Source organism: Coturnix japonica, chromosome Z (assembly GCF_054131305.1).
Source record: "Coturnix japonica strain WE chromosome Z, WE-NBRP24, whole genome shotgun sequence".
NCBI classification, from domain to species: Eukaryota; Metazoa; Chordata; class Aves; order Galliformes; family Phasianidae; genus Coturnix; species Coturnix japonica.
Genome location: NC_140702.1, coordinates 74,610,885 through 74,638,526, shown reverse-complemented (window position 1 = coordinate 74,638,526; position 27,642 = coordinate 74,610,885). Strand labels below are relative to the sequence as shown.

General features: G+C 34.3%; 1 protein-coding gene across 9 annotated transcripts in view; it reads right to left on the bottom strand.

Moving 5' to 3' along the window:
- Window positions 1-6,091: 6,091 nt before the first annotated feature.
- Window positions 6,092-27,642, bottom strand: part of MBD2 (methyl-CpG binding domain protein 2) — a 42,607-nt gene continuing 21,056 nt past the window's right edge. For 8 of the 9 annotated variants that reach the window (XM_085529169.1, XM_085529170.1, XM_085529173.1 and 5 more), the window contains exons 5-6: window positions 13,905-14,082; window positions 6,092-6,285 (exon numbers count right to left, since the gene is read on the bottom strand). In XM_085529169.1, coding sequence (XP_085385295.1) covers window positions 6,186-6,285; window positions 13,905-14,082 — 278 coding nt within the window. In that variant the 3' untranslated portion in view covers window positions 6,092-6,185. Of the gene's footprint in view, window positions 6,286-8,229; window positions 9,407-13,904; window positions 14,083-27,642 lie in introns of all 9 variants that reach the window. The other variant, XR_014939480.1, reaches the window with a different exon arrangement.

Below are 27,642 nucleotides of genomic sequence, written 5' to 3'. Positions count from 1 at the left end.
CCAAAAAAGCCCAAAATCCCATAAAAAACCCAAAAAAAAAACCCAAAATCCCATAAAAAACCCCAAAAAAACCCCAAAATCCCATAAAAAACCCCAAAAAACCCCAAAAATCCCATAAAAAAACCCAAAAAAAACCCCAAAATCCCATAAAAAACCCCAAAAAAACCCAAAAATCCCATAAAAAACCCCAAAAAAACCCAAAATCCCATAAAAAACCCCAAAATCCCATAAAAAACCCCAAAATCCCATAAAAAACCCCAAAATCCCATAAAAAAACCCAAAATCCCATAAAAAACCCCAAAAAACCCCAAAACCCCATAAAAAACACCAAAATCCCATAAAAAACCCCAAAAAACCCCAAAAATCCCATAAAAAACCCCAAAAATCCCATAAAAAACCCCAAAATCCCATAAAAAAACCCCAAAAAACCCCAAAAATCCCATAAAAAACCCCAAAAAACCCCAAAATCCCATAAAAAATCCCAAAATACCCCAAAAATCCCATAAAAAACCCCAAAATCCCATAAGAAACCCCAAAAAAGCCCAAAAATCCCATAAGAAACCCCAAAAAAACCCAAAAATCCCATAAAAAACCCCAAAATCCCATAAAAAACCCCAAAAAACCCAAAAATTCCATTAAAAACCCCAAAAAACCCCAAAAATCCCATAAAATACCCCAAAAATCCCATAAAAAACCCCAAAAAACCCCAAAATCCCATTAAAAAACCCCAAAATCCCATTAAAAAACCCCAAAAAACCCCAAAAATCCCATAAAAAACCCCAAAAAACCCCAAAATCCCATAAAAAAACCCAAAATCCCATAAAAAAACCCAAAAAACACCCAAAATCCCATAAAAAACCCCAAAATCCCATAAAATACCCCAAAAAACCCCAAAAATCCCATAAAAAACCTCAAAAAACCCCAAAAATCCCATAAAATACCCCAAAATCCCATTAAAACCCCAAAATACCCCAGAATCCCATAAAAAACCCCAAAAACCCTAAAAATCCCATAAAAACCCCAAAAATCCCATAAAAAACCCCAAAATACCCCAAAAATCCCATAAAAAACCCCAAAATCCCATAAAAAAACCCAAAAAACCCCAAAAAAACCCCAAAAAACCCCAAAATCCCATTAAAATAACCCAAAAAAACCCCAAAATCCCATTAAAAACACCAAAATCCCATTAAAAACCCCAAAATACCCCAAAAATCCCATAAAAAACCCCAAAAAACACCAAAAATCCCATAAAAAACCCCAAAATCCCATAAAAAACCCCAAAAATCCCATAAAAAACCCCAAAAAACCCCAAAAATCCCATAAAAAATTCCAAAATCCCATAAAAAACCCCAAAAAAGCCCAAAAATCGCCATTTTTATTCATATTTTAACCAAAAATCGCCATTTTTACCTCAGGATTTCGCTCCGTGCCGCCATTTTGTCTTCGTATTTCACCACATAAACCGCTATTTTTATTCATATTTTAACCCAAAATCAACATTTTTATTCACATTTTGACCCAAAATCGCTATTTTCGACCCAAAATCGCTATTTTTACCTCAATTTTAACAAAAAATCGCTATTTTTCACCTATTTTTGACCAAAAATCGCCATTTTTACCTCAGGATTTCGCTCCGTGCCGCCATTTTGTCCTCATATTTCACCGCTATTTTTATTCATATTTTAACCAAAAATCATCATTTTTCTTCAGATTTTGACCAAAAATCGCTATTTTCGACCCAAAATCGCTATTTTTACCTCAATTTTGACCAAAAATCGCTATTTTTCACCTATTTTTGACCAAAAATCGCCATTTTTACCTCAGGACTTACCTCGATGCCGCCATTTTGTCCTCAGATTCCACCACATAAACCGCTATTTTTATTCATATTTTAACCAAAAATCATCATTTTTCTTCATATTTTGCCCAAAAATCGCTATTTTCGACCCAAAATCGCTATTTTTACCTCATATTTCCACAAAAATCGCTATTTTTCGTCATATTTTGACCAAAAATCGCCATTTTTACCTCAGGACTTACCTCGATGCCGCCATTTTGTCCTCAGATTTCACCGCTATTTTTATTCATATTTTAACCCAAAATTAACATTTTTAGTCATATTTTGCCCAAAAATCGCTATTTTTGACCCAAAATCGCTATTTTTACCTCATATTTCCACTAAAAACCGCTATTTTTACCCATTTTTGACCAAAAATCGCTATTTTTACCTCATAAATCCACCAAAAACCGATATTTTACCTCATATTTCCACTAAAAATCGCTATTTTTACCTATTTTTGACCAAAAATCGCCATTTTTACCTCATAAATCCACTAAAAACCCCCATTTTACCTCATATTTCCACAAAAAAACCGCTATTTTTACCTATTTTTGACCAAAAATCGCCATTTTTACCTCATAAATCCACCAAAAACCGACATTTTACCTCATAAATCCACCAAAAACCGATATTTTACCTCATATTTACACCAAAAATCGCTATTTTTACCTATTTTTGACCAAAAATCGCCATTTTTACCTCATAGTTCCACCAAAAACCGACATTTTACCTCATATTTCCACCAAAAATCGCTATTTTTACCTATTTTTGACCAAAAATCGCTATTTTTACCTCATAAATCCACAAAAAACCGACATTTTACCTCATATTTCCACAAAAAATCGCTATTTTTACCTATTTTTGACCAAAAATCGCCATTTTTACCTCATATTTCCACAAAAAAACCCCATTTTACCTCATATTTCCACCAAAAACCGCCATTTTACCTCATAAATCCATAAAAAACCCATTTTACCTCATATTTCAACCAAAAATCGACATTTTACCTCATATTTCCATCAAAAACCGCCATTTTACCTCATAAATCCACAAAAAAACCCCATTTTACCTCATATTTTGACCAAAAACCGCCATTTTACCTCAAATTTTGACCAAAAATCGCTATTTTACCTCATAAATCCACAAAAAATCGACATTTTACCTGATAAATCCACTAAAAAACGACATTTTACCTCATATTTCAACCAAAAACCGACATTTTACCTCATAAATCCACCAAAAACCAACATTTTACCTCATATATCCACTAAAAACCCCCATTTTACCTCATAAATCCACAAAAAAACCCCATTTTACCTCATATTTTTACCAAAAACCGCCATTTTACCTCAAATTTTGACCAAAAACCGCCATTTTACCTCATAAATCCACCAAAAATCGCTATTTTACCTCATAAATCGACAAAAAACCGACATTTTACCTCATATTTCAACCAAAAAACGTCATTTTACCTCATAAATCCATAAAAAACCGACATCTTACCTCATAAATCCACCAAAAAACGACATTTTACCTCATAAATCCACTAAAATCCTCGATTTTCCCACATATTTCTCCCAAAAACCCCCATTTTACCTCATATTTCCACCAAAAACCGACATTTTACCTCATAAATCGACAAAAAAACTCCATTTTACCACATATTACCACCAAAAACCCCATTTTACCACATATTTCCACTAAAAACCCCCATTTTACCTCATATTTCACCCAAAACTCGCCATTTTCCCCCTATTTATCGCCATTTCTCTCACTCTGGAGCCGCTTTTCTTCCTCCTCCTCCTCCCTCCGACGTCTCCACACTGACCCGCGAGCGCGGCCGCTTCCCGCCGCATGTTTTATACCCACTTCCGGTTGCCTTCGGCTCCCTTCGGCTATTTCCGGCAGGGCACTTCCGGTCCGTTCGGAACACCCGATGGGAGGGGGCGACTTCCGGTTTCTTCCCCGCAGAGGGTGAAGACAAGATGGCGGCACTTCCGGTCCCTCGGGATCGGCTCCTGGGGACAAAATGGCGGCACTTCCGGTTATTTCCGCTATCATCCGGGTATTTCGTGATATTTCGAGCTATTTTCGCTCCATTTTGAGCACTTTTGGTGTAATTTTAAGTAATTTCGGCTATTTTCCGCCATTTTCGCTCCATTTTGACCATTTTTGAGGTAATTTCAACTAATTTCGGCTATTTAATGCTATTTTTCCCCATTCTAAGCAATTTTGGGTGATTTCGAAACGATTTCGGGGCTCTTTTAAAGCACTTACGATCAGATCGGAAAACATCGGCAACCTTCGGCTCTTTCCGGCAACTTCCGGTCACTTCGGCTATTTCCGGAGTCGTTCGGGATCAGATCGGGCCACTTCCGGTCTATTCGGAGCACTTCCGGTGTCTTCGGGTGTTTCCGGAAGCATTCGGGTTCAGATCGAGCCACTTCCGGTCCATTCGGAACACATCCGGGCACTTCCGGTATCTTCGGCTATTTCCGGAAGCATTCGGGTTCACTTGGAGCCACTTCCGGTGTTTCCGGATCAGCTCGGGTCACTTCCGGTATCTTCGGGTGTTTCCGGATTCACTCCGCTTCATATCCGGCCACTTCCGGTCTCTTCGGAACCGCTCGGCAACTTCCGGTCCCTTCGTGTATCTTCGGGTCTCTTCGGAACCGTTCGGAGCCTCCCATTGATTTCAATGGGCTCCCATTGATTCCTATGGGCTCCCATTGATTCCTATGGGCTCCCATTCATTCCTATGGGATCTATGGGGCCCTATGGGATCTATGGGGCCCTATGGGATCTATGGGGCAGCCCTATGGGATCTATGGGGCCCTATGGGATCTATGGGGCAGCCCTATGGGATCTATGGGGCCCTATGGGATCTATGGGGCAGCCCTATGGGATCTATGGGGCCCTATGGGATCTATGGGGCCCTATGGGATCTATGGGGCGGCCCTATGGGATCTATGGGGCCCTATGGGATCTATGGGGCAGCCCTATAGGATCTATGGGGCCCTATGGGATCTATGGGGCAGCCCTATGGGATCTATGGGGCAGCACTATGGGATCTATGGGGCAGCCCTATGGGATCTATGGGGCCCTATGGGATCTATGGGGCCCTATGGGATCTATGGGGCAGCCCTATGGGATCTATGGGGCAGCCCTATGGGATCTATGGGGCCCTATGGGATCTATGGGGCCCTATGGGATCTATGGGGCCCTATGGGATCTATGGGGCTCTATGGGATCTATGGGGCAGCCCTATGGGATCTATGGGGCCCTATGGGATCTATGGGGCAGCCCTATGGGATCTATGGGGCAGCCCTATGGGATCTATGGGGCCCTATGGGATCTATGGGGCAGCCCTATGGGATCTATGGGGCAGCCCTATGGGATCTATGGGGCCCTATGGGATCTATGGGGCCCTATGGGATCTATGGGGCCCTATGGGATCTATGGGGCAGCCCTATGGGATCTATGGGGCAGCCCTATGGGATCTATGGGGCCCTATGGGATCTATGGGGCAGCCCTATGGGATCTATGGGGCCCTATAGGATCTATGGGGCAGCCCTATGGGATCTATGGGGCCCTATGGGATCTATGGGGCAGCCCTATGGGATCTATGGGGCCCTATGGGATCTATGGGGCAGCCCTATGGGATCTATGGGGCCCTATGGGATCTATGGGGCAGCCCTATGGGATCTATGGGGCCCTATGGGATCTATGGGGCAGCCCTATGGGATCTATGGGGCCCTATGGGATCTATGGGGCAGCCCTATGGGATCTATGGGGCCCTATGGGATCTATGGGGCCCTATGGGATCTATGGGGCCCGATGGGATCTATGGGGCCCTATGGGATCTATGGGGCAGCCCTATGGGATCTATGGGGCCCTATGGGGTCTATGGGGCCCTATGGGATCTATGGGGCCTATGGGATCTATGGGGCAGCCCTATGGGATCTATGGGGCCCTATGGGATCTATGGGGCAGCCCTATGGGATCTATGGGGCAGCCCTATGGGATCTATGGGGCCCTATGGGATCTATGGGGCAGCCCTATAGGATCTATGGGGCCCTATGGGATCTATGGGGCCCTATGGGATCTATGGGGCCTATGACCCCATAAGTGACCTCTGACCCCCATATGACCCTTGACCCCCACGTGACCCTTGACCCCACGTGACCCTTGACCCCACGTGACCCTTGACCCCCACGTGACCTTTGACCCCAATGACACACACACGCGGCGGCCATTTTGCCCCTTTATCCCCTCATCAAAGTGCACTTCGACCTCCGACCTCCGACCTTTGACCTCGTGACCCTAAAGGTCGCGGGGTCAAAGGTCACTCGTCCTCGTGACCTTTTGACCCCGTCGCCGGCTCGTTGGCCAATAGAGCTTCCTCCAGTTTCTTCCGCACCCGCCGCACTCGTTCCTCTTGTTTCCTATGGGATTTAATGGGGTTTTTATGGGGTTTTATGGGGTTTTATGGGGTCAAAATGGATGGGGTGGGAAAGGTAAAGGGTTTATTTAATGGGGGAAGAGGGAAGGAAATAGATAATACCAAAATTGGGTGATTTTAACCCAAAATATCCGAGAGAAAAAGGGAAATTAGCAAAAAATGACATTAAAAATCGCTATTCAAAATTGGGGTAAAAAAGGGCGATTTTAGTTAAAATCAATTGAAGGATTGGAAAGGAAAAGAGTTTATTTAATAAGGGAAGAGGAACTGAAACATAAAACCCCAAAATTGGGTGATTTTAACCCAAAATATCCGAGAGAAAAAGGGAAATTATGTAAAAATGACATTAAAAATCGCTATTCAAAATTGGGGTAAAAAAGGGTGATTTTGGTTAAAAACTGGATGGGATTGGAAAAGTAAAAGGTTTATTTAATAGGGGAAGAGGAATTGAAATAGATAATATGAAAATTCGGTGATTTTAACCCAAAATCTTGGAGAAAAAGATGAAATTTAACAAAAAATGACATTAAAAATCGCTATTCAAAATTGGGGTAAAAAAGGGTGATTTTGGTTCAAAATTGAATGGGATTGGAAAGGTAAATGGTTTATTTAATAGGGGAAGAGGGAAGGAAATAGAAAGTACCAAAATTGGGTGATTTTAACCCAAAATGATGGAGAAAAGAAGTGAATTTAGCAAAAAAATGGCATTAAAATTGCGTTTAGATGCCATTGAAAATTGGGTAAAAAAAGGGTGATTTTGGTTCAAAATTGAATGGGATTGGAGAGGTAAAAGGTTTATTTAATAGGGGAAGAGGAAATGAAACAGATAATATGAAAAATGGGTGATTTTAACCCAAAATGATGGAGAGAAAAAGGGAAATAAGCAAAAAATGGCATTAAAAATTGCGTTCTAACGCTAATAAAAATTGGGGTAAAAAAGTGTGATTTTGGTTAAAAATTGGATGCGATCAGAAAGGTAAAGGGTTTATTTAATAGGGGAAGAGGAACTGAAATAGAAAATACCAAAATTGGGTGATTTTAACCCAAAATGATGGAGAGAAGAAGTGAATTTACCTTAAAATGGCATTAAAAATGGTGTTGAAACGCTATTGGAAAATGGGTGAAAAAAAGGTGATTTTGGTTAAAAACTGGATGGGATCGGAAAGGTAAAAGGTTTATTTAATAGGGGAAGAGGGAAGGAAATAGAAAATACCAAAATTGGGTGATTTTACCCCAAAATGGCCGAGAGAAAAAGGGAAATAAGCAAAAAATGGCAATAGAAATTGCGTTCAAAAGCAATTGGAAAATGGGTGAAAAAAGGGTGATTTTGGTTCAAAATTGGATGGGATTGGAAAGGTAAAAGGTTTATATTATAGGGGAAGAGGGACTGAAATAGAAAATACCAAAATTGGGGGATTTTAACCCAAAATGAAGGAGAGAAAAAGTGAATTTAGCAAAAAAATGGTATTAAAACTTGCGTTCAAATTCTACTCAAAATTGGGGTAAAAAAGGGTGATTTTGGTTAAAAACTGGATGGGATTGGAAAGGTAAAAGGTTTATTTAATAGGGGAAGAGGGAAGGAAATAGATAATACCAAAATTGGGTGATTTTAACCCAAAATGTCCGAGAGAAAAAGGGAAATTGCGTAAAAATGACATTAAAAATCGCTATTCAAAATTGGGGTAAAAAAGGGTGATTTTGGTTCAAAATTGAATGGGATTGGAAAGGAAAAGGGTTTATTTAATAGGGGAAGAGGGAAGGAAACATAAAACCCCAAAATTGGGTGATTTTAACCCAAAATGGCTGAGAGAAAAATCAAATTTACCAAAAAACACCGTATTAAAGGGGAAAATTAACAAAAAAAGCCATACATTTTGGGTTAAAAAAGGCCGATTTTGGTCAATTTTGGGTTGAAATGAGGCTTTACCTGATGTCATCGTCGGTGACCAGGAAAGCCTTACAAAGGCCTTACAAATTTACCCAAAAATGGCATTAAAAATTGGGTTCAAACGCTATTGAAAAATGGGTTTAAAAAGGGCGATTTTGGTTAAAAATGAGACTGAATCCTCAAACAAAAAATGGTATTTTTAATAGGGGAAGAGGAAATGAAACAGAAAACCCCAAAATTAGGGAATTTTAACCCAAAATATCCGAGAGAAAAAGGGAAATAAGCAAAAAATGGCAATAGAAATTGCGTTCAAATGCAATTGGAAAATGGGTGAAAAAAGGGTGATTTTAGTTAAAATCAATAGAAGAATTGGAAAGGAAAAGAGTTTAACTAATGGCAGAAGAGGAAATGAAATAGAAATTGACAAAATTGGGAGATTTTAACCCAAAATCTTGGAGAAAAAGATGAAATTTAACAAAAAATGACATTAAAAATTGCTATTCAAAATTGGGGTAAAAAAGGGTGATTTTGGTTAAAATCAATAGAAGGATTGGAAAGGAAAAGGGTTTATTTAATAAGGGAAGAGGAATTGAAATAGATAATACCAAAATTGGGTGATTTTAACCCAAAATGTCTGAGAGAAAAAGGAAATTTACCTAAAAGTGGCATTAAAAATTGGTCCTATGGGGTCCTATGGGGGATATTGGAGTCCTATAGGGTCCTATAGGGTCCTATGGGGCTCTATGGGGTCCTATGGGGTCTCTATGGGGTCTATGGGGTCCTATGGGGGGCTATGCGTTCTATGGGGTCCCATTGGATCCTATGGGATCCTATTAGTTCCTATGGGGCTCTATAGGGTGTCTATGGGGTCCTATGGGGTTTAATGGGGTCCTATGGGGTCCTATGGGGTCTCTATGGGGTGTCTATGGGGTCCTATGCGGGTCTTATGGGGTCCTATGGGGGATATTGGGTCTCTATGGGGTCCCATTGGATCCTATGGGGTCCTATGGGGTCCTATTAGTTCCTATGGGATCCAATTAGTTCCTATGGGGTTCTATGGGGTCCTATAGGGTCCTATGGGGCTCTATGGGGTGTCTACGGGGTCCTATGGGGTCCTATGGGGCTCTATGGGGCTCTATGGGGCTCTATGGGCTCGTTGGCCAATAGAGCTTCCTCCAGTTTCTTCCGCACCCGCCGCACTCGTTCCTCTTGTTTCCTATGGGTTTTATGGGGTTTTATGGGGTTTTATGGGGTCACAATGGATGGGATGGGAAAGGTAAAGGGTTTATTTAATAGGGAAGAGGGAAGGAAATAGATAATACCAAAATTGGGTGATTTTAACCCAAAATATCCGAGAGAAAAAGGGAAATAAGCAAAAAATGGCAATAGAAATTGCGTTCAAACGCTATTGAAATTTGGGTTAAAAAATGGTGATTTTGGTTCAAAATTAAATGGGATTGGAAAGGTAAAAGGTTTATTTAATAGGGGAAGAGGGAAGGAAATAGATAATACCAAAATTGGGGGATTTTAACCCAAAATATCCGAGAGAAAAAGGGAAATAAGCAAAAAATGGCAATAGAAATTGCGTTCAAACGCTATTGAAATTTGGGTTAAAAAATGGTGATTTTGGTTCAAAATGAAATGGGATTGGAAAGGTAAAAGGTTTATTTAATAGGGGAAGAGGAGACGAAATAGATAATACCAAAATTGGGTGATTTTAACCCAAAATGATGGAGAAAAAGAGGGAATTTAGCAAAAAAATGGCATTAAAAATTGCGTTTAGATGCCATTGAAAATTGGGTTAAAAAAGGGTGATTTTGGTTCAAAATTAAATGGGATTGGAAAGGTAAAAGGTTTATTTAATAGGGGAAGAGGGAAGGAAATAGATAATACCAAAATTGGGGGATTTTAACCCAAAATATCCGAGAGAAAAAGGGAAATTGCGTAAAAATGTCATTAAAAATCGCTATTCAGAATTGGGGTAAAAAAGGGTGATTTTGGTTCAAAACTGGATGGGATTGGAAAGGTAAAAGGTTTATTTAATAGGGGAAGAGTAATTGAAAGAGATAATACGAAAATTGGGTGATTTTAACCCAAAATGATGGAGAGAAAAAGGGAAATAAGCAAAAAATGGCATTAAAAATTGCGTTCAAACGCTATTGGAATTTGGGTTAAAAAAGGGTGATTTTGGTTCAAAATTGGATGGGATGGAAAAGGTAAAACGTATATTTAATAGGGGAAGAGGAACGGAAATAGATAATACCAAAATTGGATGATTTTAACCCAAAATCTTGGAGAAAAAAAGTGAATTTAGCAAAAAAAATGGCATTAAAAATTGCGTTTAGATGCCATTGAAAAATGGGTTAAAAAAGAGTGATTTTGGTTAAAAACTGGATGGGATTGGAAAGGTAAAGGGTTTATTTTATAGGGGAAGAGTAGGCGAAATAGATAATACCAAAATTGGGTGATTTTAACCCAAATTGATGGAGAAAAAAAGTGAATTTAGCAAAAAAATGGCATTAAAAATTGCGTTCTAATGCTATTGAAAATTGGGTTAAAAAAGGGCGATTTTGGTTAAAAACTGGATGGGATTGGAAAGGTAAAAGGTTTATTTAATAGGGGAAGAGTAGCGAAATAGATAATACCAAAATTGGATGATTTTAACCCAAAATGATGAAGAAAAAGAGGGAATTTAGCAAAAAATGACATTAAAAATCGCTATTCAAAATTGGGGTTAAAAAGGGTGATTTTGGTTCAAAATTGGATGGGATTGGAAAGGTAAAAGGTTTATTTAATATGGGAAGAAGAATTGAAATAGATCATATGAAAATTGGGTGATTTTATCCCAAAATGATGGAGAAAAAAAGTGAATTTAGCAAAAAAATGGCATTAAAAATAGCGTTTAGATGCCATTGAAAATTGGGTTAAAAAAGGGTGATTTTAGTTAAAATCAATAGAAGGATTGGAAAGGAAAAGAGTTTAATTAATAAGGGAAGAGGAATTGAAATAGAAAGTACCAAAATTGAATGATTTTAACCCAAAATATCCGAGAGAAAAAGGGAAATTACGTAAAAATGACATTAAAACTCGCTATTCAAAATTGGGGTAAAAAAAGGGTGATTTTAGTTAATATCAATAGAAGGATTGGAAAGGAAAAGAGTTTATTTAATGGGGGAAGAGGGATTGAAAGAGAAAGTGCCAAAATTGGATGATTTTAACCCAAAATCTTGGAAAAAAAGATGAAATTTAACAAAAAATGGCATTAAAAATTTGGTTCAAATGCGATTGGAAAATGGGTGAAAAAAGGGTGATTTTGGTCAAAAACTGGATGGGATTGGAAAGGTAAAGGTTTATTTCATAGGGGAAGAGAAATTGAAATAGAAAATACAAAAATTGGGGGATTTTAACCCAAAATGATGGAGAGAAAAAGGGAAATTAGCAAAAAATGACATTAAAAATCGCTATTCAAAATTGGGGTAAAAAAGGGTGATTTTGGTTAAAAACTGGATGGGATTGGAAAGGTAAAAGGTTTATTTAATAGGGGAAGAGGAATTGAAATAGAAAGTACCAAAACTGGGGTATTTTAACCCAAAATATCCGAGAGAAAAAGGGAAATTACGTAAAAATGTCATTAAAAATCGCTATTCAGAATTGGGGTAAAAAAGGGTGATTTTGGTTAAAAATTGGATGGGATTGGAAAGGTAAAAGGTTTATTTAATAGGGGAAGAGGAATTGAAATAGATAATACCAAAATTGGGGGATTTTAACCCAAAATCATGGAGAAAAAGATGAAATTTAGCAAAAAATGACATTAAAAATTGCTATTCAAAATTGGGTTAAAAAAAGGCAATTTTGGTTCAAAATTGGATGGGATTTGAATGGTAATAGGTTTATTTAATAGGGGAAGAGTAGATGAAATAGATAATACCAAAATCGGGTGATTTTAACCCAAAATGATGGAGGAAAAGATGAAATTTAATAAAAAATGGTATTAAAAATTGCGTTATAATGCTATTGAAAAATGAGTGAAAAAATGGTTATTTTGGTTAAAAACTAGATGGGATTGGAAAGGTAAATGTTTATTTAATAGGGGAAGATGTAAGGAAACAAAAAACCCCAAAATTGGGTGATTTTAACCCAAAATGGCTGAGAGAAAAAGCAAATCTACCAAAAACCACCGTATAAAAGGGGAAATTTAACAAAAAAAGCCATAAATTTTGGGTTTAAAAAAGCCAATTTTGGTCAATTTTGGGTTGAAATGAGGCTTTACCTGATGTCGTCGTCGGTGACCAGGAAAGCCTTACAAAGGCCTTACAAACCTACCCAAAAATGGCATTAAAAACTGCATTGAAACACTATTCAAAATTGGGTTAAAAAAGGGCGATTTTGGTTAAAAATGAGACTGATTCTTCAAACAAAAAATGGTATTTTTAGTAGGGGAAGAGGAATTGAAAGAGAAAACCCCAAAATTGGGTGATTTTAACCCAAAATGGCCGAGAGAAAAATGGAATTTACCTTAAAATGGCATTAAAAATGGTGTTAAAACGCTATTGGAAAATGGGTGAAAAAAAGGTGATTTTGGTTAAAAAGTGGATGGGATTGGAAAGGTAAAGGGTTTATTTAATAGGGGAAGAGGAATTGAAATAGATAATACGAAAATTGAGTGATTTTATCCCAAAATCTTGGAGAAAAAGATGAAAATTAACAAAAAATGGCATTAAAAATTGCGTTCAAATGCTATTCAAAATTGGGTTAAAAAAGGGTGATTTTGGTTAAAAATTGGATGGGATTGGAAAAGTAAAAGGTTTATTTAATAGGGGAAGAGGGAAGGAAATAGAAAGTACCAAAATTGGGGGATTTTAACCCAAAATATGCGAGAGAAAAAGGGAAATTACGTAAAAATGACATTAAAAATCGCTATTCAGAATTGGGGTAAAAAAGGGTGATTTTGGTTAAAAATTGAATGGGATTGGAAAAATAAAGGGTTTATTTAATAGGGGAAGAGGAAATGAAACAGAAAACTCCAAAATTGGGTGATTTTATCCCAAAATGGCCGAGAAAAAAAAGAAATTAACCAAAAAACACCATAAAAAGGGGGAAAATTAACAAAAAAGACCATAAATTTTGGGTTGAAAAAAGCCAATTTTGGTGAATTTTGGGTTGAAATGAGGCTTTACCTGATGTCATCATCGGTGACCAGGAAAGCCTTACAAAGGCCTTACAAATTTACCCAAAACTGGCATTAAAAATTGCGTTCAAACAATATTGAAAAATGGGTTAAAAAAGGGCGATTTTGGTTAAAAATGAGACCGAATCTTCAAACAAAAAATGGTATTTTTAATAGGGGGAGAGGAAATGAAAGAGAAAGCCCCAAAATTGGGTGATTTTAACCCAAAATGGCCAAGAGAAAAAGTGAATTTACCTAAAAATGGTATTAAACATTGCGTTCAAATTCTACTCAAAAATGGGTTAAAAAAGGGTGATTTTGGTTCAAAAATGGATGGGATTGGAAAGGTAAAGGGTTTATTTTATAGGGGAAGAGTAGACGAAATAGTTAATACCAAAATTGGGGGATTTTAACCCAAAATGGCCGAGAGAAAAAGCAAATTTACCAAAAAACACCGTATTAAAGGGGAAAATTAACAAAAAAAGCCATAAATTTTGGGTTAAAAAAGGCCAATTTTGGTCAAATTTGGGTTGAAATGAGGCTTTACCTGATGTCATCGTCGGTGACCAGGAAAGCCTTACAAAGGGGTTGAGATGAATTAAGCCAGACGGATGGATTCTTCTCGGCCGCGCTTGAAATCTGCCCGGTAACGGGAACCGAACCGACATGGAGGGCGCTGGCTACGGCTGATAGTAACGTCACGTCATCCGGAACCGGGCCTAAAGCTGAGGGGTTTTGGGGTGAAAAAAGGCAATTTTGGGTCAAAATTATTATACAACCTTATAAAGGAGACTTTAAGGTATTTTTGGTATTTTTTTGGGATTTTTTCGGGCATTTTTTGGGGTATTTTTAAGGGTTTTTATGCAGTGACGTTTCATGCCAAATTTTGGGTAATATTGACCCAAAATTGAGGTTTTTTGACCCAAATTTGGGATTTTTTGACCCATTTTGAATATTATGGGATTTATGGGATTTTTTGGGATTTTTTGGGATTTTTTGGGATTTTTTGGTATTTTTTTAGGATTTTTTGGGATTTTTTTGAGTATTTTTTGAGTATTTTTTACGATATTTTGCAATTTTACCCAATTTTGGTCTTTTTTACCCCATTTTTTGCCTATTTTCCTCCATTTTTGCCTATTTCACCCCATTTTGTGTATTTTAACCAATTTTGGGATTTTTTGGGTATTTTTTGGGATTTTTTAGGGTATTTTTTGGGGTATTTTAGGAGGTTTTCATTGGCGCTGGCTACGGCTGATAGTAACGTCACGTCATCAGGAACCGGGCCTAAAGCTGAGGGGTTTTGGGGTGAAAAAAGGCAATTTTGGGTCAAAATTATTATACAACCTTATAGAGGAGACCCCAAGGAATTTTTAGTATTTTTTTGGGATTTTTTCGGGTATTTTTTGGGGTATTTTTAAGGGTTTTTTCAAGGGCGAATTTTAGCTGAATTTTGGTGTTTTTTGACCCAAAATTGAGGTTTTTTGACCCAAATTTGGGGTTTTTTGACCCATTTTGGGTATTTTGGGATATTGGGGATTTTTAGTGATTTTTTGGGATTTTTTGGCATTTTTTTTGTATTTTTTGGGGATTTTTTTTTATTTTTTTGAGTATTTTTTGAGGATTATTTACGCTATTTTGCAATTTTGACCCAAAATTGGGGTTTTTTCACCCAAATTTGAGGGTTTTTTGACCCATTTTAAATATTTGGGGATTTATGGGATTTTTAGTGATTTTTTGGGATTTTTTCAGATTTTTTTAGTATTTTTTAGGATTTTTTCTTTAATTTCCTGGGGTATTTTTCGGTATTTTTTGTAATTTTGCCCATTTTTGCAGTTTTTTGACCCAAATTTGGGGTTTTTTAACCAATTTTGGGTATTTTGGGATATTGCGGATTTTTAGTGATTTTTTGGGATTTTTTGGCATTTTTTTGGGATTTTTTTGGGTATTTTTTGGGGTATTTTTAAGGGTTTCTTTGTAGAGCGAATTTATGGGATTTTTGACCCAATTTTGGGGGTTTTTTGACCCAAAATTGAGGTTTTTTAAACCATTTTTGGGACATTTTGGGGTATTTTAAGTAATATGGGATTTATGGGATTTTTTGGGATTTTTTGGGATTTTTTTTTGTATTTTTTTATATTTTTTTGAGTATTTTTTGAGGATTTTTTACGATATTTTGCAATTTTACCCAATTTTGGGGTTTTTTGACCCAAATTTGGGGTTTTTTGACCCATTTTGAGTATTTGGGGATTTATGGGATTTTTTGTGATTTTTTGTGATTTTTTGGGATTTTTTTGGGTATTTTTTGGGGTATTCTTAAGGGGTTTTTTGTAGAGCGAATTTATGGGATTTTTGACCCAATTTTGGGGTTTTTTGACCCAAATTTGGGTTTTTTTGACCCATTTTGGATAATTTTGGGATATTGGGGAATTTTACTGATTTTTTGGGATTTTTTAGGATTTTTTACGGATTTTTTACGGATTTTTTAGGGCATTTTTACGGTATTTTCCAATTTTACCCAATTTTGGTATTTTTTACCCCATTTTTTGCCTATTTTACCCCATTTTTGGCTATTTTCACCCATTTTGTGTATTTTAACCAATTTTGGGTTTTTTGGGTATTTTTTGGGATTTTTTGGGGTATTTTTTGGGGTATTTTAGGAGGTTTTCATTGGCGCTGGCTACGGCTGATAGTAACGTCACGTCATCAGGAACCGGGCCTAAAGCTGAGGGTTTTTGGGGTGAAAAAAGGCAATTTTGGGTCCAAATTATTATACGACCTTATAGAGGAGACCCTAAGGAATTTTTGGGATTTTTTTGGGATTTTTTCGGGTATTTTTTAGGGTATTTTTAAGGGTTTTTTTCCCACCTCCATTTTGGGGATTTTTAGTGGGATTTTTGCCCAAATTTGGGGTTTTTTGACCCAATTTTGGGGATTTTTGACCCATATTGGGTATTCGGGGGTTTATGGGATTTTTTGTGATTTTTTGGGATTTTTTGGGATTTTTTGGCATTTTTTTAGAATTTTTAAGAATTTTTTTAGGATTTTTTTTGGAATTTTTAGGGATTTTTCATAATTTTGCCCAATTTTGGCTTTTTTTTCCCCATTTTTATGACATTTTTTACCAATTTGGGGTATTTTCTATCAATTTTGGATACTAGGGATTTTTTGGGATTTTTTGGGATTTTTCAAATTTTTTTAGGATTTTTTTAGGATTTTTTAAGGATTTTCTGAGGATTATTTACGATATTTTGAAATTTTTCCCATTTTTTCGGTTTTTTGACCCAAATTTGTGGTTTTTTGACCAATTTTGGGTATTTTGGGATATTGGGGATTTTTAGGGATTTTTTGGGATTTTTTAGTATTTTTTTTTAATTTTTTAGGGTATTTTTTGGGGTATTTTAGGAGGTTTTAATTGGCGCTGGCTACGGCTGATAGTAACGTCACGTCATCCGGAACCGGGCCTAAAGCTGAGGGTTTTTGGGGTGAAAAAAGGCAATTTTGGGTCAATTGGGTTAAAGAACCTTATAAAGGAGACTTTAAGGAATTTTTGGGATTTTTTGGGGATTTTTTTGGGTATTTTTTAGGGTATTTTTAAAGGGTTTTTTGGAGGGCAAATTTTGGCCCAATTTTGGGTTTTTTTGACCCAAAATTGAGGTTTTTTAACCCATTTTATGGGTTTTTAACCAATTTTGGGTATTTTGGGATATTGCAGATTCTTAGTGATTTTTTGGGATTTTTTGGGATGTTTTTGGTATTTTTTTAGGATTTTTTTAGGATTTTTTTGAGTATTTTTTGAGGATTATTTACGATATTTTGCAATTTTACCCAATTTTGGGGTTTTTTGACCCAAAATTGAGGTTTTTTAACCCATTTTTGGGACATTTTGGGGTATTTTAACTAATATGGGATTTATGGGATTTTTTGGGATTTTTTTCCGATTTTTTTAGGATTTTTTTTGGATTTTTTGAGGATTTTTTGAGGATTATTTACGATATTTTGCAATTTTACCCAATTTTTGGGTTTTTTGACCCAAATTTAGGGTTTTTTGACCCATTTTGAATACTTGGGGATTTATGGGATTTTTTGGGATTTTTTGGGATTTTTTGGGATTTTTTTAGTATTTTTTAGGATTTTTCTTTTAATTTCCTGGGGTATTTTTCGGTATTTTTTGTAATTTTGCCCATTTTTGGGGTTTTTCGACCCAAATTTGGGGTTTTTTAACCAATTTTGGGTATTTTGGGATATTGGGGATTTTTTGTGATTTTTTGGGGATTTTTTGGGATTTTTTTAGAATTTTTAAGAATTTTTTTAGGATTTTTTTGGGAATTTTTAGGGATTTTTCGTAAATTTGCCCAATTTTGGCTTTTTTTTGCCCATTTTTATGACAATTTTCACCAATTTGGGATATTTTCTATCAATTTTGGATATTGGGGATTTTTTGGGATTTTTTAGGATTTTTTGGGATTTTTTTAGGATTTTTTTAGGATTTTTTTGGATTTTTTTACGATTTTTTTGAGAATTTTTTACGATATTTTGCAATTTTACCCAATTTTTGTGTTTTTTGACCCAAATTTGGGGTTTTTTGACCCATTTTGGGTATTTTGGGATATTGGGGATTTTTAGGGATTTTTTGGGATTTTTTGGGATTTTTTTAGTATTTTTTAAGATTTTTTTTTTAATTTCCTGGGGTATTTTTCGGTATTTTTTGTAATTTTGCCCATTTTTGGGGTTTTTTGACCCAAATTTGGGGTTTTTTAACCAATTTTGTGTATTTTGGGATATTGGGGATTTTTTGGGATTTTTTAGGATTTTTTTGGGATTTTTTAGGTTATTTTTTGGGGTATTTTTAAGGGTTTTTTAGTAGAGCGAATTTATGGGATTTTTGACCCAATTTTGGGGTTTTTTGACCCAAAATTGAGGTTTTTTAACCCATTTTTGGGACATTTTGGGGTATTTTAACTAATATGGGATTTATGGGATTTTTTGGGATTTTTTGGGATTTTTTTGGTATTTTTTGGGATTTTTTTGAGTATTTTTTGAGGATTTTTAACGATATTCAGCAATTTTACCCAATTTGGGGGTTTTTTGACCCAAATTTGGGGTTTTTTGACCCATTTTGGGTATTTTGGGATATTGGGGATTTTTAGGGATTTTTTGGGATTTTTTAGGATTTTTTGGGGATTTTTTGGGGCATTTTTTAGGATATTTTTAAGGGTTTTTTTGTAGAGCGAATTTATGGGATTTTTTACCCAATTTTGGGGTTTTTTGACCCAAAATTGAGGTTTTTTAACCCATTTTTGGGACATTTTGGGGTATTTTAAATAATACGGGATTTATGGGATTTTTTGGGATTTTTTGGGATTTTTTCCGATTTTTTTAGGATTTTTTGGGGATTTTTTAAGGATTTTTTGAGGATTTTTTACGATATTTTGCAATTTTTATCCAATTTTTGGGGTTTTTTGACCCAAATTTGGGGGGTTTTTTGACCCATTTTGGATAATTTTGGGATTTAGGAATTTTTACTGATTTTTTGGGATTTTTTCGGATTTTTTTAATATTTTTTAGGATTTTTTTCTTAATTTCCTGGGGTATTTTTCGGTATTTTTTGTAATTTTGCCCATTTTCGGGGTTTTTTGACCCAAATTTGGGGTTTTTTGACCCATTCTGGGTATTTTGGGATATTGGGGATTTTTTGGGATTTTTTGGGATTTTTTAGGATTTTTTTAGGATTTTTTTGGATTTTTTTACGATTTTTTTGAGGATTTTTAACGATATTTTGCAATTTTACCCAATTTTGGGGTTTTTTGACCCAAAATTCAGGTTTTTTAACCCATTTTTGGGACATTTTGGGGTATTTTAAATAATATGGGATTTATGGGATCTTTTGGGATTTTTTTGGGATTTTTTAGGATTTTTTACGAATTTTTTACACATTTTTTAGGGCATTTTTACGATATTTTCCAACTTTACCCAATTTTGGTATTTTTTACCCCATTTTTTACCTATTTTCCTCCATTTTTAGCTATTTTCCCCCATTTTGTGTATTTTAACCAATTTTGGGTATTTTTGGGTATTTTTGGGGATTTTTTGGGGTATTTTTTGGGGTATTTTAGGAGGTTTTCATTGGCGCTGGCTACGGCCGATAGTAACGTCACGTCATCAGGAACCGGGCCTAAAGCTGAGGGTTTTTGGGGTGAAAAAAGGCAATTTTGGGTCAATTTCATTTTATAGGTTTATAGAGGAGACTTTAAGGAATTTTTAGTATTTTTTTGGGATTTTTTGGGGCATTTTTTAGGGTATTTTTAAGGGGTTTTTTCCCACCTCGATTTTGGGGATTTTTAGTGGGATTTTTGCCCAAATTTGGGGATTTTTGACCCAATTTTGGGGGGTTTTGACCAATTTTGGGTATTCAGAGGTTTATGGGATTTTTTGTGATTTTTTGGGATTTTTTGGCATTTTTTAGGATTTTTTGGGGATTTTTTGGGATTTTTTTAAGTATTTTTTACGATATTTTGCAATTTTACCCAATTTTTGAGTTTTTTGACCCAAATTTGGGGATTTTTGACCCATTTTGGATAATTTTGGGACTTGGGGATTTTTACTGATTTTTTGGGATTTTTTCGGATATTTTTAGTATTTTTTAGGATTTTTTTTAAATTTCCTGGGGTATTTTTCGGGATTTTTTGTAATTTTGCCCATTTTTGGGGTTTTTCGACCCAAATTTGGGGTTTTTTGACCCATTTTAAATATTTGGGGATTTATGGGATTTTTTGTGATTTTTTGGGATTTTTTAGGATTTTTTAGGATTTTTTTAGGATTTTTTTAGGATTTTTTTAGGATTTTTTAAGGATTTTTTGAGGATTATTTACGCTATTTTGCAGTTTTTCCCAATTTTTGGGGTTTTTTGACCCAAATTTGGGGATTTTTGACCCATTTTGGGTATTTTGGGATATTGGGGATTTTTAGGGATTTTTTGGGATTTTTTAGGATTTTTTTTTTAATTTTTTAGGGTATTTTTTGGGGTATTTTAGGAGGTTTTCATTGGCGCTGGCTACGGCCGATAGTAACGTCACGTCATCCGGAACCGGGCCTAAAGCTGAAGGTTTTGGGGTGAAAAAAGGCAATTTTGGGTCAAAATTATTATACTACCATATAGAGGAGACCCTAAGGAATTTTTAGTATTTTTTTGGGATTTTTTCGGGGATTTTTTAAAGTATTTTTAAAGGTTTTTTTGCAACGATGTTTTTTGTCAAATTTTGGGTAATTTTGACCCAAAATTGAGGTTTTTTGACCCAAATTTTGGGGGTTTTATCCCATTTTAGTGAATTTGGGGGTTCTGGGATTTTTACTGATTTTTTGGGATTTTTTCACATTTTTTTAGTATTTTTTAGGATTTTTTTTTTAATTTCCTGGGGTATTTTTCGGTATTTTTTGTAATTTTGCCCATTTTTGGGGTTTTTTGACCCAAATTTGTGTTTTTTTAACCAATTTTGGGTATTTTGGGATATTGGGGATTTTTAGGGATTTTTTGGGATTTTTTGGGGATTTTTTAGGGTATTTTTTAGGGTATTTTTAAGGGTTTTTTTGTAGAGCGAATTTATGGGATTTTTGACCCAAATTTGAGGTTTTTTGACCCAAAATTGAGGTTTTTTAACCCATTTTTGGGACATTCTGGGGTATTTTAACTAATATGGGATTTATGGGATTTTTTGGGATTTTTTAGGATTTTTTAGGATTTTTTTGGTATTTTTTTGGATTTTTTTAAGGATTTTTTGAGGATTTTTAACGATATTTTGCAATTTTACCAAATTTTGGGGTTTTTTGACCCAAATTTGAGGTTTTTTGACCCATTTTGGGTATTTTGGGATATTGGGGATTTTTTGGGATTTTTTGGGATTTTTTGGGATTTTTTGGGGATTTTTTCGGGGATTTTTTGGGGTATTTTTAAGGGTTTTTTTGTAGAGCGAATTTATGGGATTTTTGACCCAATTTTGAGGTTTTTTGACCCAAAATTGAGGTTTTTTTACCCATTTTTGGGACATTTTGGGGTATTTTAACTAATATGGGATTTATGGGATTTTTTGGGATTTTTTATGATTTTTTGGTATTTTTAGGATTTTTTTTGGGATTTTTTTTAGGATATTTTGAGGATTTTTTACGATATTTTGCAATTTTTGCCCAAATTTGGGGGTTTTTCGACCCAAATTTGGGGTTTTTAACCAATTTTGGGTATTTTGGGATATTGCGGATTTTTAGTGATTTTTTGGGATTTTTTAGGATTTTTTTGGTATTTTTTGGGGATTTTTTTTATTTTTTTAAGGATTTTTTGAGGATTATTTACGATATTTTGCAATTTTACCCAATTTTGGGGTTTTTTTACCCAAATTTAGGGTTTTTTGACCCATTTTAAATATTTGGGGATTTATGGGATTTTTTGTGATTTTTTGGGATTTTTTCCGATTTTTTTAGGATTTTTGGGGGATTTTTTAAGGATTTTTTGAGAATTTTTTACGATATTTTGCAATTTTACCCAATTTTGGGGTTTTTTGACCCAAAATTGAGGTTTTTTTACCCATTTTTGGGACATTTTGGGGTATTTAACTAATATGGGATTTATGGGATTTTTTGGGATTTTTTGGCATTTTTTTACGATTTTTTTACGATTTTTTTTGAGGATTTTTTACGATATTTTGCAATTTTACCCAATTTTGGGGTTTTTTGACCCAAAATTGAGCTTTTTTTACCCATTTTTGAGACATTTTGGGGTATTTTAACTAATATGGGATTTATGGGATTTTTTGGGATTTTTTGGGATTTTTTTAGGATTTTTTTGGGATTTTTTTGAGTATTTTTTGAGGATTTTTTACGATATTTTGCAATTTTACCCAATTTTTTGGTTTTTCGACCCAAATTTGGGGTTTTTTGACCCATTTTGGGTATTTTGGGATATTGGGGATTTTTAAGGATTTTTTGGGGATTTTTTCGGGTATTTTTTATGGTATTTTTAAGGGTTTTTTTGTAGAGCGAATTTATGGGATTTTTGACCCAATTTTGGGGTTTTTTGACCCAAAATTGAGGTTTTTTAACCCATTTTTGGGACATTTTGGGGCATTTTAACTAATATGGGATTTATGGGATTTTTTGGGATTTTTTAGGATTTTTTTGATTTTTTTAAGGATTTTTTGAGGATTTTTTACGATATTTTGCAATTTTACCCAATTTTTGTGTTTTTTGACCCAAATTTGGGGTTTTTTGACCCATTTTGGATAATTTGGGAATTATGGAATTTTTACTGATTTTTTGGGATTTTTTCGGATTTTTTTAGTATTTTTTAGGATTTTTTTTTTAATTTCCTGGGGTATTTTTCGGGATTTTTTGTAATTTTGCCCATTTTTGGGGTTTTTCGACCCAAATTTGGGGTTTTTTGACCCATTTTGGGTATTTTGGGATATTGGGGATTTTTAGTGATTTTTTGGGATTTTTTGGCATTTTTTTGGGATTTTTTAGGATTTTTTTGGTATTTTTTTGAGTATTTTTTGAGGATTTTTTACGATATTTTGCAATTTTACCCAATTTTGGGGTTTTTTGACCCAAATTTTGGGGTTTTTGACCCATTTTGAATATTTGGGGATTTATGGGATTTTTTGTGATTTTTTGTGATTTTTTGGGATTTTTTGGGATTTTTTTAGAATTTTTAAGAATTTTTTTAGGATTTTTTTGGGAATTTTTAGGGATTTTTTGTAATTTTGCCCAATTTTGGCTTTTTTTCCCCCAATTTTTATGACATTTTTTACTAATTTGGGATATTTTCAATCAATTTTGGATATTGGAGATTTATTGGGATTTTTTGGGATTTTTTAGGATTTTTTGGGATTTTTTGGGATTTTTTTGAGTATTTTTTGAGGATTTTTAACGATATTCAGCAATTTTACCCAATTTTGGGGTTTTTTGACCCAAATTTGGGGTTTTTTAACCAATTTTGGGTATTTTGGGATATTGGGGATTTTTAGGGATTTTTTGGGATTTTTTGGGATTTTTTGGGTATTTTTTGGGGATTTTTTTTGATTTTTTTAAGGATTTTTTGAGGATTAATTACGCTATTTTGCAATTTTGACCCAAAATTGGCGTTTTTTCACCCAAATTTGAGGGTTTTTGACCCATTTTAGATAATTTGGGAATTATGGAATTTTTTGGGATTTTTTGGGATTTTTTCACATTTTTTTACTATTTTTTAGGATTTTTTTTTTAATTTCCTGGGGTATTTTTCGGTATTTTTTGTAATTTTGCCCATTTTTGGGGTTTTTTGACCCAAATTTGGGGTTTTTTGACCCATTTTGAATATTTGGGGATTTATGGGATTTTTTGTGATTTTTGGGGATTTTTTTGGGATTTTTTTAGAATTTTTAAGAATTTTTTTAGGATTTTTTGGGGAATTTTTAGGGATTTTTCGTAATTTTGCCCAATTTTGGCATTTTTTTACCCATTTTTTATGACATTTTTCACCAATTTGGGGTATTTTCTATCAAATTTGGATATTGGAGATTTTTTGGGATTTTTTGGGATTTTTTAGGATTTTTTGTGTATTTTTTTGGATTTTTTTGAGTATTTTTTGAGGATTTTTAACGATATTTTGCAATTTTACCCAATTTTGGGGTTTTTTGACCCAAATTTGGGGATTTTTGACCCATTTTGGATAATATTGGGATTTAGGGATTTTTACTGATTTTTTGGGATTTTTTCGGATTTTTTTAGTATTTTTTAGGATTTTTTTTTAAATTTCCTGGGGTATTTTTCGGGATTTTTTGTAATTTTGCCCATTTTTGGGGTTTTTTGACCCAAATTTGGGGGATTTAAACCAATTTTGGGTAATTTTGGATCATTTTGGGATTTGGGCATTTTCTGGGATTTTTTGGGATTTTTTGGGATTTTTTGGGGATTTTTTAGGATTTTTTACGAATTTTTTACAGATTTTTTAGGGCATTATTACGATATTTTCCAATTTTACCCAATTTTGGTCTTTTTTACCCCATTTTTTGCCTATTTTCCTCCATTTTTGGCTATTTTCCCCCATTTTGTGTATTTTAACCAATTTTGGGATTTTTTGGGATTTTTTGGGGATTTTTGGGGTATTTTTTGGGGTATTTTAGGAGGTTTTCATTGGCGCTGGCTACGGCTGATAGTAACGTCACGTCATCCGGAACCGGGCCTAAAGCTGAGGGTTTTTGGGGTGAAAAAAGGCAATTTTGGGTCAATTCAATTTTATAGGTTTATAGAGGAGACCCTAAGGAATTTTTGGGATTTTTTTGGGATTTTTTCGGGTATTTTTTAGGGTATTTTTAAGGGTTTTTTTCCCACCTCGATTTTGGGGATTTTTAGTGGGATTTTTGCCCAAATTTGGGGTTTTTTGACCCATTTTTGGGGGGTTTTGACCCATTTTGGATAATTTTGGGATTTAGGGATTTTTACTGATTTTTTGGGATTTTTTCCGATTTTTTTAGGATTTTTTTAGGATTTTTTGAGTATTTTTTGAGGATTTTTTACGATATTTTGCAATTTTACCCAATTTTGGGGTTTTTTGACCCAAATTTGGGGTTTTTGACCCATTTTGGATAATTTTGGGACTTGGGGAATTTTACTGATTTTTTGGGATTTTTTCCGATTTTTTATAGGATTTTTTTAGGATTTTTTAAGGATTTTTTGAGGATTTTTTACGATATTTTGCAATTTTACCCAATTTTGGGGTTTTTTGACCCAAAATTGAGGTTTTTTTACCCATTTTTGGGACATTTTGGGGTATTTTATCTAATATGGGATTTATGGGATTTTTTAGGATTTTTTTAGGATTTTTTTACGATTTTTTTACGATTTTTTTGAGGATTTTTAACGATATTTTGCAATTTTACCCAATTTTGGGGTTTTTTGACCCAAATTTGGGGGTTTTTGACCCATTTTGAATATTATGGGATTTATGGGATTTTTTGGGATTTTTTCGGATTTTTTCGGATTTTTTTAGTATTTTTTAGGATTTTTCTTTTAATTTCCTGAGGTATTTTTCGGGATTTTTTGTAATTTTGCCCATTTTTGGGGTTTTTTGACCCAAATTTGGGGTTTTTTGACCTATTTTGGGTATTTTGGGATATTGGGGATTTTTAGGGATTTTTTGTGATTTTTTAGGATTTTTTGGGGATTTTTTCGGGCATTTTTTGGGGTATTTTTAAGGGTTTTTTTGTAGAGCGAATTTATGGGATTTTTGACCCAATTTTGGGGTTTTTTGACCCAAAATTGAGGTTTTTTGACCCATTTTTGGGACATTTTGGGGTATTTTACCAAATATGGGATTTATGGGATTTTTGGGGATTTTTTAGGATTTTTTAGGATTTTTTTGGGGATTTTTTGGATTTTTTTACGATTTTTTTGAGGATTTTTAACGATATTTTGAAATTTTACCCAATTTTGGGGGTTTTTCGACCCAAATTTAGGGTTTTTTGACCCATTTTGAATATTATGGGATTTATGGGATTTTTTGGGATTTTTTGGGATTTTTTGGGATTTTTTTAGAATTTTTAAGAATTTTTTTAGGATTTTTTTGGGAATTTTTAGGGATTTTTCGTAATTTTGCCCAATTTTGGCATTTTTTTACCCATTTTTATGACATTTTTTACCAATTTGGGATATTTTCAATCAATTTTGGATATTGGAGATTTTTTGGGATTTTTTGGGATTTTTTGGCATTTTTTTGGGATTTTTTTTGATTTTTTTGAGTATTTTTTGAGTATTTTTTACGATATTTTGCAATTTTACCCAATTTTTGAGTTTTTTGACCCAAATTTGGGGTTTTTTGACCCATTTTGGATAATTTGGGAATTATGGAATTTTTACTGATTTTTTGGGATTTTTTCAGATTTTTTTAGTATTTTTTAGGATTTTTTTTTAAATTTCCTGGGGTATTTTTCGGTATTTTTCGTAATTTTGCCCATTTTTGGAGTTTTTTGACCCAAATTTGGGGGATTTAAACCAATTTTGGGTAATTTTGGATCATTTTGGCATTTGGGCATTTTTGGGGATTTTTTGGGATTTTTTGGGATTTTTTGGGATTTTTTAGGATTTTTTAGGATTTTTTACGGATTTTTTAGGGCATTTTTACGGTATTTTCCAATTTTACCCAATTTTGGTCTTTTTTACCCCATTTTTTAGCTTTTTAACCCCATTTTCAGCTATTTTCCCCCATTTTGTGTATTTTAACCAATTTTGGGTATTTTTGGTATTTTTTGGGATTTTTTGGGGTATTTTTTGGGGTATTTTAGGAGGTTTTCATTGGCGCTGGCAACGGCTGATAGTAACGTCACGTCATCAGGAACCGGGCCTAAAGCTGAGGGTTTTTGGGGTGAAAAAAGGCAATTTTGGGTCAAAATTATTATACAACCTTATAGAGGAGACCCTAAGGAATTTTTAGTATTTTTTTGGGATTTTTTCGGGTATTTTTTAGGGTATTTTTAAGGGGTTTTTTCCCACCTTGATTTTGGGGATTTTTAGTGGGATTTTTGCCCAAATTTGGGGTTTTTTGACCCAAATTTTGGGTTTTTTGACCCATTTTGAATATTTGGGGATTTATGGGATTTTTTGTGATTTTTTGGGATTTTTTGGGATTTTTTTAGTATTTTTTAGGATTTTTTTTTTAATTTCCTGGGGTATTTTTCGGTATTTTTTGTAATTTTGACCATTTTTGGGGTTTTTTGACCCAAATTTGTGTTTTTTTAACCAATTTTGGGTATTTTGGGATATTGGGGATTTTTAGGGATTTTTTAGGATTTTTTGGGGATTTTTTGGGGCATTTTTTAGGGTATTTTTAAGGGTTTTTTAGTAGAGCGAATTTATGGGATTTTTGACCCAATTTTGGGGTTTTTTGACCCAAAATTGAGGTTTTTTAACCCATTTTTGGGACATTTTGGGGTATTTTAACTAATATGGGATTTATGGGATTTTTTGGTATTTTTTTGGGATTTTTTTAGGATTTTTTGAGGATTTTTTGAGGATTTTTAACGATATTTTGCAATTTTACCCAATTTTTGGGTTTTTTGACCCAAATTTGGGGATTTTTGACCAATTTTGGATCATCTTGGGATTTGGGCATTTTTTGGAACTTTTTGGGATTTTTTTGGGATTTTTTAGGATTTTTTACGGATTTTTTATGGATTTTTTACGGCATTTTTACGGTATTTTCCTATTTTACCCAATTTTGGTATTTTTACCCAATTTTTTACCTATTTTCCTCCATTTTTAGCTAT